General features: G+C 36.0%; 1 protein-coding gene across 3 annotated transcripts in view; it reads left to right on the forward strand.

The window, feature by feature from the left end:
- LOC132102993 (small conductance calcium-activated potassium channel protein 2-like) overlaps window positions 1-19037 on the forward strand; it is a 56309-nt gene that overhangs the window by 23839 nt on the left and 13433 nt on the right. For all 3 annotated transcript variants that reach the window (XM_059507772.1, XM_059507771.1, XM_059507770.1), the window contains 3 exons: window positions 7264-7560; window positions 11376-11497; window positions 13064-13205. In XM_059507772.1, coding sequence (XP_059363755.1) covers window positions 7264-7560; window positions 11376-11497; window positions 13064-13205 — 561 coding nt within the window. The remainder of the gene's footprint in view (window positions 1-7263; window positions 7561-11375; window positions 11498-13063; window positions 13206-19037) is intronic.

A 19037-nucleotide genomic window follows, 5' to 3' on the forward strand; every position in this document is an offset into this window, starting at 1 on the left:
TGCGCAGACAAAGCTGTCAGTTGACAAAAGTCTGCAGAACTTTACATCATATATTCTGACATAAAGACAGTTGATGCTTGCTTTGACTTTTACTTAAGATCTCACTAGAGTCATATCATACAATCTGACAAGCAATGATAAAAGACAGAAGAAAATGCCACCGTGTTTGCCTGGTCTTGTGATTACGAGGAAGTGAGGTGATCTGAATTAGTATGAATGTAAGTGTTTGTTTCTATTCAGTGTGTCTGTGTGTGACTTATAATTACATTATCATAACAAAGGTGTTCATCTCTGACAGGGTAAAACAACAAAACAGACAATATTATTCTCGCTCTGCTTCACTCTTTCCTTCTCCTCTTTTAACCGCTGTCTCCCTTTTGGACTGTCCCCTTTTTCCCAACCTCTAAATTATTCTCTTTCTGTAGTCCTTAATTTTGCTGTCTGCTCTCCTATTCATCCTTCCTTAATTCCTAAATTTTTCCTAATTGGCTTTGGTCTTCATTTGTTGGGAGGTTCTGGGTTTCTCTCTCTCTCTCTCTATCTCTCTGATAGGTTTAGGGAGGCAGCTCGGTTTAGTCACTCCTGTAGACAGATTACCTTCACTAATGGAATTTAATTATTCAGCATATGCTGGTGGCGATTTGGCTACAAAAAGTACGACAGTGGGGGGGGGGGGGGTGTTGTTGTAGGTAGTGGAGAGATGAATAAGGAGTAATGTGTGGAGGAGGAAAGGAAGAGATGATAACAAAGAAAAGTGAGATTTTAACGCTTTTTGTGTCTTTTTTTGTCCTCAAAGTTATATGTAAAATTCCCACGAATACCCATAAATGCACAGCTTAACAGAATTTTTTTTTAATGGAGATAAAGATTGTGATGATTCTCAGGAAATATTTGAAAGTATGGAAGCAATCATAAGTAATGATAGATAGATTTTTGTTTTATCCAGCTGTATTTGCTCAGTGCAATTTATAACATCCAAGTGAAAGATATAACACCAACATGTCAGAAAAATACGGTGGCCAAGAGAGCTCAATGCTCTCTTGAGTGTTGTCAATCGATTAAAAACTTTAACTAGATTAATCACACATTTTTCTGTGATTAATCGCAAATAATCGCAATAAAAAAAGAAATGTTTTTGTACGTTTTTAATATATTTTTTAATGTAATAATTTCACAGTTAATCAAATTAATGTAGAAACAACATAAAGACAGTATATTTTAAATACTTGTTTAAATGGCATCTTTTTATGAATGAAGGCCAGTATTACTGATATTAATACAGCTACTGATTTTTTTTTATTTTTTACATTTATTATTAGGCTTCAAAAATAAAACAGTTTTTAATTTAAGTAAACTTAAAACAATGCTAACATAATAAATGTCATGTTTACTCCTGCCCTTCTTGTCTTAACAGTTAGGAAATATACAGAAATTTAATAAAGTTATCAAAGTTATATGCAGTCTGCACTGCATAAACTATAAATTAAATAGTTAATCCTTATTAAAGCTACAAAAGTTATTTAGTCAAGAGCAGCGAGTCATTTTCTCTGTTCCCTTTGTTCTTTAACTTTACTGACAGGAAGCTTTATTGGCTGCTGTCCCTTTAAGAGCAGACAGACACGCGGATCTCACCATTTATATACTGTCTATGGATCTCGCATCATTCTCTCACAACTCTTTTTGTTCATTTTAGACTTTATATAAATCATTTAAGATTGCTCTTATGAGGATAATCGACAAAACTGGCACTTTGGGATGTTTATTGTTAGTTCAAGCGCTTAAGAGAACTGGATTCTGGCGCCCTGTCTATGCAATGTGTGTGTGTGTGTAGCCTACGTGTGTATGTGTCACATAAGGGCATTCACAGACAGCGCATTCTCTTTTGTCTTGCCACGCTTGAAATGTTTAAAAGCATTTAAATGAATAAGAGCGTGATCATATAATGTAAAGCTAGCCAACGGATGGCAGAAAATACTGATGCTGCGTTAATTGCTTTAAATATTTTGACACGTTAAACCAGACAAAAATTAATCACATGCGTTAACGCGTTAACGTTGACAGCACTAGAAAAACACATTCAAATAAAAAAACAAGCAAATTAAGAAAACATCTTCATCAATTTGACAACACATGCGCTGCAAATTCTCACAACACAAACAAATACAGCAACACAATTAAAATTCTCACAACAAACAAAGAAATGTGGTACAAATTCACACAACACAAACAAATACAGAAACACGGTGCAAAGTCTCACAATACAAACATAAAAACGTGCTGCAAATGCAAAACAAACAAACAGAAATGTGCTTCAAATATACATAGACCACATTATAAATGTTTAAAGGTGCCATTGAATGCATTGATACAATATTTTAAATTGTTCTCTGATGTCCCCAGATTGTGTATGCAAAGTTTTATCTCAAAATACCCCACAGATAATTTTTTATAGCTTCTTGAAATTGCCACTTTTAGGGTATGAGCCAAAACACTGTGTTTATGTGTATGTCCCCTTTAACTGAAAATGAGCTGGTGCTCCGGCCTCCCGCAGAATTGGGCTACTTTAACACTGTTGCTGCAGGTTGCTTTTCATGTCTGTGGCAGGGTTTGTTGTGAAAACCTCTCTTCTCAGAAGAGTGCCGAGCTTCAAGAGCTCATGCTCGCGGCATACGATTCATGGTTTAACTGGTGGTGACGGTGTTACTGACCTCACACATTTCTTCCAAATGCAATTTTGACCACATAAGATAATTTAAGTTTATTTGTGAGAATTTGCGGTACGTTTCTTTGTTTGTTTGAGAGTATTTCCAGCACATTTCGGTAATTGTTTGTGTTGAGAGTATTTGCAGCTCGTTTCTGTATTTGTTTGTGTTCTGAGTATTTGCAGCTCGTTTCTGTATTTGTTTGTGTTCTGAATATTTGCAGCTCGTTTCTGTATTTGTTTGTGTTCTGAGTATTTGCAGCTCGTTTCTGTATTTGTTTGTGTTCTGAGTATTTGCAGCTCGTTTCTGTATTTGTTTGTGTTGTGAGTATTTGCAGCTCGTTTCTGTATTTGTTTGTGTTGTGAGTATTTGCAGCTCGTTTCTGTATTTGTTTGTGTTGTGAGTATTTGCAGCTCGTTTCTGTATTTGTTTGTGTTCTGAGTATTTGCAGCTCGTTTCTGTATTTGTTTGTGTTCTGAGTATTTGCAGCTCGTTTCTGTATTTGTTTGTGTTAAGAGTATTTCCAGCTCGTTTCTGTATTTGTTTGGTTAGAGTATTTGCAGCTCGTTTCTGTATTTGTATGTTCTGAGTATTTCCAGCTCGTTTCTGTATTTGTTTGTGTTGTGAGTATTTCCAGCTCGTTTCTGTATTTGTTTGTGTTGTGAGTATTTGCAGCTCGTTTCTGTATTTGTTTGTGTTGTGAGTATTTCCAGCTCGTTTCTGTATTTGTTTGTGTTGTGAGTATTTGCAGCTCGTTTCTGTATTTGTTTGTGTTGTGAGTATTTGCAGCTCGTTTCTGTATTTGTTTGTGTTGTGATTATTTCCAGCTCGTTTCTGTATTTGTTTGTGTTGTGAGTATTTGCAGCTCGTTTCTGTATTTGTTTGTGTTGTGAGTATTTGCAGCTCGTTTCTGTATTTGTTTGTGTTCTGAGTATTTGCAGCTCGTTTCTGTATTTGTTTGTGTTAAGAGTATTTCCAGCTCGTTTCTGTATTTGTTTGGTTAGAGTATTTGCAGCTCGTTTCTGTATTTGTATGTTCTGAGTATTTCCAGCTCGTTTCTGTATTTGTTTGTGTTGTGAGTATTTCCAGCTCGTTTCTGTATTTGTTTGTGTTGTGAGTATTTCCAGCTCGTTTCTGTATTTGTTTGTGTTGTGAGTATTTGCAGCTCGTTTCTGTATTTGTTTGTGTTGTGAGTATTTGCAGCTCGTTTCTGTATTTGTTTGTGTTAAGAGTATTTCCAGCTCGTTTCTGTATTTGTTTGGTTAGAGTATTTGCAGCTCGTTTCTGTATTTGTATGTTCTGAGTATTTCCAGCTCGTTTCTGTATTTGTTTGTGTTGTGAGTATTTCCAGCTCGTTTCTGTATTTGTTTGTGTTGTGAGTATTTCCAGCTCGTTTCTGTATTTGTTTGTGTTGTGAGTATTTGCAGCTCGTTTCTGTATTTGTTTGTGTTAAGAGTATTTCCAGCTCGTTTCTGTATTTGTTTGTGTTAAGAGTATTTCCAGCTCGTTTCTGTATTTGTTTGGTTAGAGTATTTGCAGCTCGTTTCTGTATTTGTATGTTCTGAGTATTTCCAGCTCGTTTCTGTATTTGTTTGTGTTGTGAGTATTTGCAGCTCGTTTCTGTATTTGTTTGTGTTGTGAGTATTTGCAGCTCGTTTCTGTATTTGTTTGTGTTGTGAGTATTTGCAGCTCGTTTCTGTATTTGTTTGTGTTGTGAGTATTTGCAGCTCGTTTCTGTATTTTTTTGTGTTAAGAGTATTTCCAGCTCGTTTCTGTATTTGTTTGTGTTGTGAGTATTTGCAGCTCGTTTCGGTATTTGTTTGTGTTGTGAGTATTTGCAGCTCGTTTTTGTATTTGTTTGTTGTGAGTATTTGCAGCTCGTTTCTGTATTTGTTTGTTGTGAGTATTTGCAGCTCGTTTCTGTATTTGTTTGTTGTGAGTATTTGCAGCTCGTTTCTGTATTTGTTTGTGTTGTGAGAATTTGCAGTGTGTGTGTTGTCAATTCGACTAAGATGTTTTCTTAATTTGTAGGTGTTTTTTCTAATTGCAGTGCATTTAATATTAGAATATTTAAACATTTAACCTTTAATGATAACTAACGATAAACAATCTTATTAACAGTCTTCAAATATTTGTTAATATTGTGTAAAACAAGTGTTTAATTTAATCAGTATTATTATCTCATTCAGTCAACACTGAATCAGCCAGAGTCCACTGTTTTCAATGGTATCAGTCATTACAACCCATATTGTTCAACCATTATTCATAAGTCATACACCCATCCATACAAGCCTCTCACAGATTCACATGTGCTCTCATACACACACTCACACATTCTCTTTCATTCTCCTTCCACCCACCTACACACGCGTATTTTTCCCGCACATTCATTCCCTTTCTCAGCTTCTTTCCCTGCCTTCCACCTCCTTTCTATCTTGCTCCCTCTCGCTTTCCTCATGCTCTCTCTCTTTTTCGCTCGCATACACACACACAAACACACAGTCATTCTCTCCCTCTCTCACCAGGGGACCCTAATTAAGCTTGGTTGGTCTTTGATGTTGTCGCCTAGGCAACAGTCACCATGACAAGGCTGGCTTTTCCAGAAAAAACAAACAAACAAACATGCACATTTTACAGTCATACGACATGCACCATGCCCTTCACACACACCGTGTCAGACGTACACATGCATTAACAATTAGACAAACAAAGCAATTTCACTAGATCCCAGGAAGACCTGTTGCACTGTGATATAACCTTGTGTCAAATAGACGAACGCGGTAAACGAATTCATTCAATGTGTTCTCAGGATTCCTGTATAATCATTTGCAGCACTCTTGTGGGTGTGCGAGTGTGTGTGTGTATGTGTGTATGTCTCAGTGGGGAAAACCCTGCTTGCCTTCTGCTTATCAGTTAAACAAACCTCGCCAATCTAACACTTACAATTAACATTAAACACATCTAACACCAGCAGCCAGCAGAATTAGCTTCCCATTCTGTCGTTAGGCTCTGTTGATATACCGCCCGACATGAAGTTGCATTGGGAGAACGAATGAGAGAAAGAGAGAGAGACATATAACTGTCAGTGCACATTATGCCAGAGGAATTCTGTTTGCTTATTGCTTATCTGTTTGGCATTCCTGGCAGGATAAAATGACTATCTGAGCGTGTTCTCATTGTAGGGCTCATCAATCTGTTTCCCTCTCATTTCGCGTCCTGCTCAGTGTCTGAGAACACACTTTACTCGTTCAGTTAGTCGAACAGCAGCTCTATTTATTAGTTGTTCTAATGAGCTAATCTGAATTATTAATGTGTAATTGAAGTTTTTGATTAAATGGATGATGAACGGTTGGTCTTGAGTTGTTACACAAATGGACTTCTGTTTTTTTCTCTTTCATGTGCATTGATGAATCCTAAGAGGTGCAACGTGACAATGTACTTTATATTTCATAGAGCTGTTTGGTCCTAAAATCCGGAAGAGAATTTTAATTTTTTGGGCCTTGGGTTCCCTTTGGAATCTCTAATGGGTTTTTAAAATAGCACTTTTTGATTTATGAATACATTTATGATTGGAAATGATTGTTTATAAGTACTTTCTGTTTTATTTAGTATAAATTACACACAGGCATGCCTCAAATGAAAAAAAATAACATGATGAATTCCTGAGGGAACAAATGGCGATCCACATTCTCTTTTGGGTTTTAGGATTATAAGATAATCAGCTCTATATACATGTACAGTATGCGGAGCAGGATTTTTTGACCAATGAGATTTTAATGTAGCCGGGGCTACCCAGGGCATAAACAGAAAGCAAAGGACTGACAAAATCTTTTGTATATGTATTATGTTTAGATATTAAGCCAGATTGTGGCTTGTTTAATTATCAATAACTGTATAATAAATAATTTTATTTTATCGTAATTTTTTATTTATTTATTTCTTAGGATATATTTATTTATTTATTTGTTTGTTTATGTTTCTGTCTATCCATCCATCCATCCTTCCTAAAAACCAGAAGAAAATGTGTGCTTTTTGCATTTGTTCCTTTTAGAATTTCTGTTGATTTTTTAGAATAGTGTTTTTTTATTTATTAATAAATTTGATTTAAAATTACAATTTATGTGTACTTTACTATTTTGCTAGACATACAGTACATTGCACACAGCCATACCTCTAGGTTTTAAACTTTTTAGCAGGATTTTCATCCAATACATTTCATTTTATTTTATTTTATTTTTATCTGCAGGTTTTTCACATTTGTGTAAAATAAATAAATAAACGTTGGAACAAAACTCAAATGTACGTTTTTATTGCTTTACACCATTGCATTTAATTTGGGCATGGTGTTAGATTAAAAGAACAGTTAATAAAGCTTTTATGGTGGCTGGGTTTTATTTCTTTGTGTTATGTCATTGTTGCAGCTAGTGACTGCCGTGTTCCCTCGAGCACTTTTACAAGACTGAATGCAAATTTGATATCCATTATGTAAATTGAAGCTTTGCTGGGAAATTCTGCTTAATTTGCAATGTTTAATATTCCCATTCTGACTTTTCCCCTCCAGCTCTTTGTCATTGACAATGGTGCGGACGACTGGCGGATCGCCATGACCATAGAGCGAGTGCTGCTTATCGCTCTGGAGCTGATTGTTTCGGCGGTTCACCCGGTGCCGGGGGACTTCAAGTTCATGTGGCGGGCGAGACTGGCCTTCTCTTATGCTCCCTCGCAGGCGGAGGCAGATCTAGACATGGTGCTATCTGTACCCATGTTCCTTAGACTCTACCTCATCGCCCGAGTCATGCTGCTACATAGCAAGCTCTTCACCGACGCCTCCTCCCGCAGCATAGGGGCACTCAACAAGGTCAGAGGTCAACCCAACCACTCAAAATTTAAAATTATTATTTGTAGCATTTGATTGTGAATATGGCTTTCATTTCTTCCGATTTTCTTTTATTTACCATGGCCCCATTAGCCCCTGCTGGTGGATATATTCTGGTTGATATATGTATTCTGACTACATTTTTTGTTGTTGTTGCAAGTAACATATCCTCTGATTCCTGTTTGGAGATCTCTTAAAAGCGTGAAATTACATACATTTGGAGGGTTCTTTGCTAGCCAAGCCATTGCCTTTGAGATGAATGGGAATGCTAGCAGCTGGCTTTCTTTCAGTTATTATAGACAACCTAGTCCAAACCTCATTAGCTTGCCGGCTTTACCCTTTCAGTCTGCACCTAGATTCAATAAACACATCCTCTCAGGAGAATATGCCTTTGTCCCATCCGAATGTGACTGCATGTCAGTGCTGAAGGAGCTGAATCTGTTCAGCTGAGAAAAACGCTGTACATAGTGTGGCTGAGGGCAGTAAAGTTCATTTTATGAGGACAATCATGAGCACAGAGACCTGTGGTTTTCAGCACTGGAGGAAGATGTTTTGTGTGCTTATGTGGTTTGTTCAGTCTCTTGAGGAACCTAACCTGTCAGCTTTACTGATGGAGATTGTACATTTATAAGCTGGTTCACACTGACCCAACAAACAGCAACAGGGTTCACACACTGATCCAAAATTGCTTAGAGTTACTAAATAATAAAACTAGTAATAAAACTACAGTCAAAACTGTTAGTGAAACCAGGGGTTTCAAACTTTTTTCTGATTCCCTGGACCCCCAAATATGAGGATCCCTTTTCTAGGGACCCGTAAAGAGTTAAAACACAGAGCTAATTATAGACTAAATTACTTGGGATTATTCTTATGATTTCTGAGCAGTCTTTACAAAGCATAATAAAAGCATAATTTCGCCAATTTCTGGCGATTTTATTTTATTTTTTTACACATTCTTTTTTCACAACCCCCGAACTAAACTGTTATTATGAATTATTAGTTAACTTAAACTAAAACAAAAGCCATTAAAAAAAGATGTTGCTTGATGTAAAGTATGTTGCTTGAAGTAAGCTTTTTTAGGTTGCCAAGGCAAAAAAAAACAAAAAAAAAACTTTCCTTTAGTTTAATTTCATGTACTAAATTAACTAAAACTCAAATAAAATGAATAAAATTATAGGCATATTAAAAACATTATATTAACATTATATAAACACTATATTCTGCCACTATGTAATTCAAAATATTAATTAACACTATAATAGTATTATTATCTCATGATACTAGTAAAATTAGTTTTTAATCTTAACATATTGTCTTAGGGAGTACTTCAAGTAAACATTTTTGGTCAAAGGGATTTGACTGACAAAAAGTTTGAAAATCCCTGCTATAAACCATGGGTATTATTTAGTTATATGAAGTAGCTGACTATATTAAAGTTACTTAATGTGGCAGGATCTTCGAAACTATATTGCTATCTGATCATTTATAATTTTAAAAGAACAATTTTTTTGTGCTCAAATGCAGTGAGTGGTTCTAAATGGATCTTGATTCAAGATTCGTGACAAACAGCAGCGTTTAACTATTTAATTATAAAAAGACGCCCTTCTGCACAAGAGAGACTTGACTCTTGCTTCTTTTGGAACTGCTTCATTCACATGAGCCACTAAAACTAAACAGACCAGTGCTGAGGACATTTAGCAGGGAGCTTTTGATTATTGTGTACTTGGCTCAACTGTAATGCTTTCTGTACAACACAATGTGAAATAAAATGTTGTTTTGTCACACTAGGCTGCTATTTATTGGAAAAAGTGGCTAGTTATATGGAAAAAACTGAACTATTGTCATGCTACTAAAGTTAAGTTAGCTGATCCAACAAAAAAAAACCATTTGCTATTTGGTGTGTCTTGGCATTTGCTGGGTAAGAGTGAACTAGTGTTAAGATGTCGCTTCCGTTGAAGGTCAGCTTTGGACAGAAGCTTCATCTAATTGTTTTTGCATTGTTAGGATGCAGCACAACAGCTTAGGGTCAGTTGATGTGACTGATGAATCATCTCTGTTAATGGATTTTATGATGGATGGCTGAGCGTTTTTCAAGCAGGTTTATCTTGGCTCTCCTTTAGATGGCTGATTGATGTCACTGAATATTCAGCTTTGAGCTAGAGAGAGACTGAAGAATGACTGCTGTGGCTGTCAAGTGTTTGATAGTTCAAAGTTTGAGTTTTGTCCTTGGGTGCCATTAAAATAACCCCAAACAGGTGAAAAGAGTCCTGCTGTAGTTTAATTTGAATGGCTGATTGGAGAGGGTAATCACTTTGTCCTTTGAGGAAAGCTCTTGTTTCAAAGAGATGTAAATGCAAATTCTCTTTCCTCTCATGTGCTGTTTTATCATTAATGATCATGTTGTCCGTCTTAGCTCAGAGATCTCCGCCTCCCCCCTGGAGAGCTGCCCTTTATGCGACTTTTAAGCAACACAAATCAATAATAATGATGACGACAATGAATATTATTGTTTTCAGTCAAGTATAGATGAAATAGTGTACAAACAAACAATGGCAACATTTCTTGTCCTTCGAAACGACCCAGAAAAGAGATTCAAACTGAGCTGAAAATGAAAAAAAAAAAATATATATATATATATATATATTGTGGAGCTTAAATTTGGGATTCTTGTAGATTTTAGTCAGGGCACACTTAGTATTTCACATTAATTACAGTAGTTCAGGTCACAGTCATTCATTTTTTTTAGCACAAAGAAATTAGACAACTTTTGATCTCAGATCAAGTTATCATTTCCAAGTGCAATTGCTGTGACAAATATAAGGCCAAATGTGAGCTTTTGATGTTCTTAATATTAATAAGACCTCCATAAGTAACAAAAGGGACCCAGTCTCACCACCACATCAGCATATGCTGCCTTTTGGAAATGATATGCCCTTATTATCTTCTTATTTATTTTGCATTTATTTAGTAACTTGTAGAAACTAAATTTTAAAATTATCTTTAAAATTATCTTTAAAATTATCTTTAAAATTATCTTTAAAATTATCTTTAAAATTATCAACCAGTCAGATATCATTTAGAGCTATTTGAATTTCTGCAATAAATACTATTAAATAAATACCTCATGAGAATATTGTTTTACTTCAATTGCATATATAACAGCTTTTAGGCTTTAAAATGGTGCTATAAGTATATTTAAGTGTTTAATGTGCATTCAACATCCTGTTTCATGTCTGACAAATTCATATTCATATAAGATATGTACATCTTTATTATTAGATTGAAGTTTTGTTGGGAAGTTAAAGAAGAACCTGCATACATTTCTTTACTGGAAACTAGGCCTTCCCAAACTGGTGTTCACAAACCCCTGGGAGAACAAGTGTGTGCCCTATATGGTTGCAGGAATAATAATACAAACCTAAATAAATCTAAATAAATTACTTAAGACATTCATTATTTTATTGGTTTACGTGCATGTCATGTGACCACCAACCAGCATCAGAGAACTGTGAACATACCAATGTGTTTATTGAAGGTTTATTAGTTAACTGAAACCAACTGAAACCTTTGGACAAAGGGCAAAAATCAAATTTGAGAATCCTATAGAGAAATACTATAGGTATAATGTTATAACGATATAATGTTTACCAGTTTAGGAGAATTTTAGGCCACTTCTATCCATCAGTAAAAGCTTCTTGAAGGTTGTTGTAAGTTGTGTAGCTTCATTTATTGTGACAGTGATGAATGACATCCAGACTGAAAAGAATCACTAACGTGTGATTGTTTTCTCTTTTCAGGTGCACTTTAACACACGGTTTGTGATGAAGACTCTGATGACCATATGCCCGGGCACTGTGCTGCTGGTCTTCAGTATCTCCCTGTGGATCATCGCTGCCTGGACTGTAAGAGTGTGTGAGAGGTGAGAGAGAGAACGAGCGTGAGCAAGAATGAACAAATTAATCATTGTGTTTCCAATTGCAGCTTTCTGTCTAGACAGTGTCAAGTTTCTTATGCTTAATGAGGACTCACCTGAATCCTCACCAATAAGTGGCACTGCCTGGATGATAACTCACAATCTAAGGTGTGCAAACACTTGCTATACACATCCACTGTTCTGTGGGCAGGAAAAGAGACCAGAGGGAAAGAGGGATAGAAGGAAAGAAAGTGACAGAATGGGAGCACTTTCATTCACACCCTTGTTTCCAGAAGACCTGTCTATCTAAGCAGCGTTCTTGCTTTTCCAGACACTCATGCACTCCAGGCAGCAGCCAATCACGACGTGCATCAACAGATTTCCCATGTTGCATCTTAAAAGGGTTGCGGGATAAACTAGGCCCTAAGGCCAGTAAGTGGGTGTTTCTGACTCTACCAGGGATGTTGTCATGGTTACAAACTCTAGATGTGTGTTAGTCTTGGGGTAGACACTTTAAAATATTGAGGGTTCCCTGGATTGGGGACCTGAGGTTTAATTATTATTTTGATAGCAGCAGGCTCGAGCAGCGTGATGTGAGTGACGGTTTGTGCATTTGAATTGCCACGTCTGATCAGGGCAACGTTGTTGTGAGATGAGCCTACAGGGATCTGCTCTATTTTTATGCACTGCACTCAAAGTCATCATGTTAAAGGCCCTTTCCAGAGGAGGAGTCTCCCTGCAGGCTGTGTGCTGCTCTTACTCAGTCCAGCATGCACACAGTGGACTTTACACCTCCCCCTACCTGGATGAACTTATTTTAACTACGTTCTTGGGAGGTTGCTATGATGCTTTGAGTGGACTTCGAAGAAACTGTGTACTGATGCTATTGTACAAATAAAATAGAAATCTGCTGTTCTACCTCAGATCTTCTGTTGATGTCAACTTGAAACTGGCAAATGTACTTCTTTGTCTACACCATTCAATTGGTAATTTTAGTAAAAAATAATAATAATAATAAAAATAAATCATAAATAAATGTATGCATGCTACCGCTCTCTCAAAATGCTTTAGACATTTTTTTCACCCATCCAGCTCATATATATGTGTGTGTGTATTGTCATGGCCAGCTCGTTCTCAACCATAACATAAAATAGGAGCACTTCAGATTGATTGACTTGCAAGATTCTTTATTCAAGTATCAATATATGTATATATATATATAAAATGTTTAAATAAATGTTTATATTTATGAGATGGATGGGAGAAACCCTAATATTTTATTTTATTTTATTTTATTTTATTTTTACACATCAAATGTGTAACAAACATTTAAGAAGCTTCTCGAAAAGCCTGTGGGCAAACAGTTTCCTTCAGAATGCTTTGCAGATCAAATTAAGGAATGAAAACATATAAAAGTATTTGATGTGAAAACTTTTTTGTGATATTTTTGCCTATTTCACATCCAGTTATTGCTTCTCCATACCTTCCACAGGCAGAACCTGTTCAAAGTTTCCTTCAATAATCAAATCTTTCCCAACTGATCCTCAGTTTCTTTTTTTCTCTCTCTCTCAGGTACCATGATGCTCAGGATGTGACCAGTAATTTTTTGGGTGCAATGTGGCTCATCTCCATCACCTTCCTCTCCATTGGATATGGAGACATGGTGCCTCACACCTACTGTGGCAAGGGGGTGTGTCTGCTCACAGGGATTATGGTATAAACACACACACACACACAGAGAGAGAGAGAAAGAGAGAGAGAGATAGAGAGAGAGAGAGAGAGAGAGAGAGAGAGCACAGCGGTTTCACACCCACGGCAGCCAAGGGACAGACTAAACATATGTTTTCCTACTTGTTATCTTATTTCTAGAAACCCAAACCACAGTCTCACCACCCATGTCTGTTAGCAAACACCAGGACACAGCTTGCAAACATTGAGTGCTGTTAGGATGAATCCTTTTTGTGTATTCTGGGACAGCACATTTGTTCATCTTTGAGGCTGTTGTGGGCTGCCATTGTTCTGCCTCTCTGAGCCTGTACTGTGTGTCTCTGTGCTTGAGGAAAGCCTGACAGGTGGTGCATAGCAACGGTTTAGATGTGTTTGTTTTGATGTTGAGTTTGCAGATGGTAAATATCTGTTAGTAGAGGTCACTTCCTCTTGTTTCTCTCCTCTCTCTGTTGTTGTGTTTGGAGTATTTGTTCTTCCTGTTCACATACTGTCAGTTTCAGTGTCTCTGAAAATATCCTCACAGAGAGTGGTGGTTAACGGGACATGGTGGTTCTTTTTCTGTTTATTTATTTTCATTTTAGGAGTTTTTTTGAGATCTTCATCTTTCCTTCTCAATTTCACACACACACACACACACACACACACACACACACACACACACACACACACACAATCACATAGCAGATGGGTTCATGACAAATAAGAATGTCCGTTATAGAGAAAAGGAAAGATTTTTTAAAACTCTACTTTAAAAGACGTGACAAATGATTAGATATGGATTCTCTGAATTAATGTATTCTTCGTATCTATCTTCTGTATTCTCTGAATTTTTAAAAGATTTTCAAGACAAATCAAAATTAAAGACACTAAAATGTAATGTGGTGTAACGATCAAGTAAATAGGACCAAGATATTTTCCTTTCACCTTAAAAACATGAGTGTACACATGAGTGTCATAATAATAAAAAAAACATTAATAAATTTTTCATAAAATAAAATGTATTTTTATCAAATATATTATTAAACCTAATTATTATTTAAAAAAAAATAATTTCAGTTTTTTTAGGGGTGATATTTTTGCCACTTGAACTAAGCATGTCATATGACACCTTGAGTCATTTCTCTTTGATTTAATTTCCTGTTTGGCAAGTTTTGATATATGATTTATATATATATATATATATATATATATATATATATATATATATTTTTTTTTTTTTTTTTTTTTTTTTTTTAAAGATTATGCCCAACTGCATAATAAGGATTTCTTTTAATGAATGTCATTATTTTAATGGGGATTTTCTTTTCTTTTTTTATTCATTATAATATCGGGGCAGTTGTATCATCTTGACATTTTGGCTTTATGCTCCCCAAAATGAATTTTAATTAAAAACATGCTTATCATAGAGCTGATATATTCAAGTCAAGTCACATAACACTGACATATTCTCACAGTCTTAATTGTTGGAAAGGACAGCTAATATTTCAACCCGCTTGTGTTCTTTCGTTTTTTAAATATGAGCCGCTAAAGAGATGAAACACTACAGGATAGGTATAGGAGAAAGAGAGCGAGAAAAGAGAAAGAGTGTTGGATGTGATTTCTTTTACGGTTAAGAGTGATTGTAATGACTTTCTATAGGCAGAATTATGGGACTTGTTGCTATGACAACACCGAAGGCCAAATCTGTTAAACTGTACCACTGCCCTGCGGGAACGGGAGTGTTTGGGCAGGGGTTTAGTTTGCCAGTCTCTTGGTGCTGCTTGAGGATTTAGGGATGCAAGGAACACCTGTCTATCCTCTCTGCAAATGTAGATGTGAAATGGAGTACATTATATATCAATATAGTGTCTTTAGCAACTTAATTTCTCATTTAAACACCAACTAAAGGCTAATGGATTGTTGTAGTTGAGTATTAGCCTTTCTCTGGCATCATAACAGTGAAGATTCAGCATTGTCAGCTCTAACACAATGTATTCTGGTCTGAGGGCAGGTGCTTTTTCTTTTCTCCTCATGACATTAATAACCTTCAGATCTGGAAAGATGTGGAAAATGAACTGAAATGAAGGATGTCTGCAGATAAACGGATCTCTCTGGCACTCTTTTGTCACTTTAAGAGATTAATGTTTTGTGTTTTATTTGGGAATGTTTTTTATACAAGTTGCCATGTGGAAACGCAGATACACATTTTGTCGATGTTGTAGAGGGGTTTTCCATGGATGGCCTTCATGTTTTATTAAGTGGTGAATATGGGCAACAAAAGTGCTTCCTGAAAATGGGCTTTTTTGCTTTATTTTTATGTCTTGTGAAATGGGCCAAGCAGGGCCGTGCAGAGACCTTTGGAGGGGCAGGTGCTCAAAGTATAAAAGGGGCACATGGAACAAGGCTTTAAATGGCACTGTTCAAAATATCAATACAGCAATATATTGTGATGCATTCCTTGCTGATTCGTGTATCGATATGGATGATTATGTATTGATACGGCAGCAAATGCTCTGATGCAGTTTTGAAAAAGAAAAAATAGAAAAGACAATTTTAAGTTTAAAAGTTAAACAAATATTTTCTTTCCACCTAATAATAGCTCTGGGATCAGAAACTGAAATATCTTAAGTTGTCCCAACCTGATGGCTTTTTCTTCTCTGTTCTACAGAATAATTAAGAACAGCTGTTATAGTAATAGCTATAGAAAACGCTTGTGCCTCTACATTTTCCTCTTTCTCACCAGCCTCTGTCTCCTGGCTTGCTGTTCCCTGCTCCCTTTCTATAAAGGTAAATCAGTAGCAAAACTCGAGAGGTTGAAGATCTGATTGTGAGAACTTGTCATATTAATATTTGTATTTGTAAGTTAAAATTTACACTCACAGCTCTGATGTGAAAAGCTGAATCTTTCAATTTGCACACACAAACAATGATCAAAACACTCGTGTTTTGAATTGGAAGTTGTAGATAAATAGTCACAAATGTGTAGAATGACATTCACACAAAGAAAATGACATACACACATTTTTACGACATATTTACTTTTGCACTTTACTTCAGTTTCGCTGCACAACGTCAAGTCGGCACTTACAACCTCTCAGATCTGGAAGTACAAGTTCAAATCCTAGCGCTCTGACTTTTGCTACTCGTTTTGCGGTATTCTGTTGCAAAACTCACTTGTGCACTTGTATATGCAGATGTGAGAGAGCATAGCTGGGGGCGGGGCTTTGGTGCGAATGAAGACATTTAATTGGTCGATGCCCGACCAATGAGCAACGCCAATTGTTTTCACTGAATATCCTTAGCTTTGACAGGATTTAAAGACACTGCATTCATTTTGCCATTCAGGTATTATCTAGTAGACAAATAATGCAACATATTTTATATGTATATCCCACTGCATATTGCAGAGTAAACTCGCATGCTTTGATCTCACCGCCACGCGGTCACGTGGTTCATGGAGCTATCAATAGTACTAAACTACACATTTTGTCAATATGCTTGAAATGAGCTAATTGGGACAGACAGCAGTTACATTATATTTGCAGCGATTTCCAGTAATTTGTAACTCTTAAAGTGCATTGATTATGCACTGATAACTACGTTGACTAATGACTATGTGTTACAATAGCATTTTATACTGGAAAATGGAACAGCATTATGTTCTCATACTCCTCCTTGGCAGTTAAATGTGACTAAACAATTAAGTGTAACTTTTAACCAATAAAATAACTGTACTACATGTTAACTCAGTCCTGTTTAGTTAATTTGAAGAGATCATGGTACTAAATAATATGCGCAATAACTATGATCCATGAATGACCATTTGAAATATAACATTTTCTAATATGGTTATTATTGATACTACAATAACTGCAGTATTTAGGTTTAAATTCCTGTGCAAAGAGGCACGCTTTAAATTAGAGGCATTTGGTGGCCAGAAATATAATATTCATATGCAATTCCATTGCTTAAACACTAGATGGCCTTGTTGATGTTTAATAAATACATGTATTTAGCTCTACTAGTTGCTCAAAACAGTATTTCTGGTCATAAGTGCTTATTTTTTAGGTTTTGCTGTTTAATGTACATTTAGACATTATTAAACACTCGATTTTTATTAATAATAATAATAATAATAATGTTGCATTTAAAAAGGTTCATTACTGACAAGCAAATTGGGAATTTAACCCAATGAAGAAGTTAAAATTATTTTTACAAAACATAAAAATAATAAAAACAGCATTATATTGCAACTCTGGTAGAGTGATATGCAGTGGGATATACATATAAAATATGTTGCATTATTTGTCTACTAGATAATACCTGAATGGCAAAATGAATGCAGTGTCTTAAAATCCTGTCAAAGCTAAGGATATTCAGTGAAAACAATTGGCGTTGTTCATTGGTCGGGCATCGACCAATTAAATGTCTTCATTCGCACCAAAGCCCCGCCCCCAGCTCTGCTCTCTCACATCTGCATATACAAGTGCACAAGTGAGTTTTGCAACAGAATACCGCAAAACGAGTAGCAAAAGTCAGAGCGCTAGGATTTAAACTTGTACTGCCAGATCTGAGAGGTTGTAAGTGCCGACTTGACGTTGTGCAGCGAAACTGAAGTAAAGTGCAAAAGTAAATATGTCGTAAACATGTGTGTATGTAATTTTCTTTGTGTGAATGTCATTCTACACATTTGTGACTATTAATCTACAACTTCCAATTCAAAACACGAGTGTTTTGATCATTGTCTGTGTGTGCAAATTGAAAGATTCAGCTTTTCACATCAGAGCTGTGAGTGTAAATTTTAACTTACAAATACAAATATTAATATGACAAGTTCTCACATTCAGATCTTCAACCTCTCGAGTTTAGCTACTGATTTACCTGCATACCTTTCTGTCACTTGTGCCTCTACATTTCCCTCTTTTTCTTCCTCTGTCTCCATCTCCTCATCTGGGGCCCGTTGAAGTGTGAAAGAGTGAAAACTCTGAGTATGTTTACCCTGAAATGAGGGAAACTCTAGGTTTTCTGTTTCAGAATGGGAGGTTTGTCAAACCTGAGAAAGCAGGGTAAGTCAAGCCCGTTTCTGAAAGAGAGGTAACTTACACTCAGAGTCAGTTACCATGGTAACTTACAATATGAACCTAACCTGGTTGGGAGCAGGTTTTCTTCAATAAACCCAGAGTTTATTTCGGTCTCCTCCCCCTTTTTAAACACTTCATTAATGCACGCTGGAAAAATGCTCTTCTTACTAAGTGTTTTTTTCTTCTTTTTTTGCCCAAGTACAAATATAAAAAAGAATTATAAAATAAAGATTGATTTTCTATATAAGAAAATGATATAAGAAATGTTGTCTTGTTTCCTGGGGGGGGGGGGGGGGGGGGGTCGGGGGGGGGGGATCTAAATTAAGTGCATTTTACTTAAGCAAAATTAAATGCCAGTGTGGTAATAAAAATAATCTTAATGCAAATGGTAAACCTTTTTCTGAGTGTCTATTACTAAGTACAAATCTACTGTAGCTCCGCCCTCCATCGACACATAAGGTTAAATATGACATGTGAATAACGGCTTCAGTGGTGTAGGCACTAGGCAGTCATGTTTTTGGCACGGAAACTAGCTTGTAACGTGATTGATTGGGTTAGAGTCCGGCTTTTGCCGAGCTCATTCTTCTCACTTTTCCCATCACATGTGATTTTATTTTCAATAAAAATTAACAAAATGTTCTAAAAGTGGAAGTAAAGTGCCTAATGAGTGTTTAATAATGATACAACTATTTATAATTGTAATAAATATAATCATTTACAATATGTTATTATTGCATCCTGTTAATGTATAACAATAC

Source organism: Carassius carassius, chromosome 24, assembly GCF_963082965.1.
Source record: "Carassius carassius chromosome 24, fCarCar2.1, whole genome shotgun sequence".
Lineage (NCBI taxonomy): Eukaryota > Metazoa > Chordata > Actinopteri > Cypriniformes > Cyprinidae > Carassius > Carassius carassius.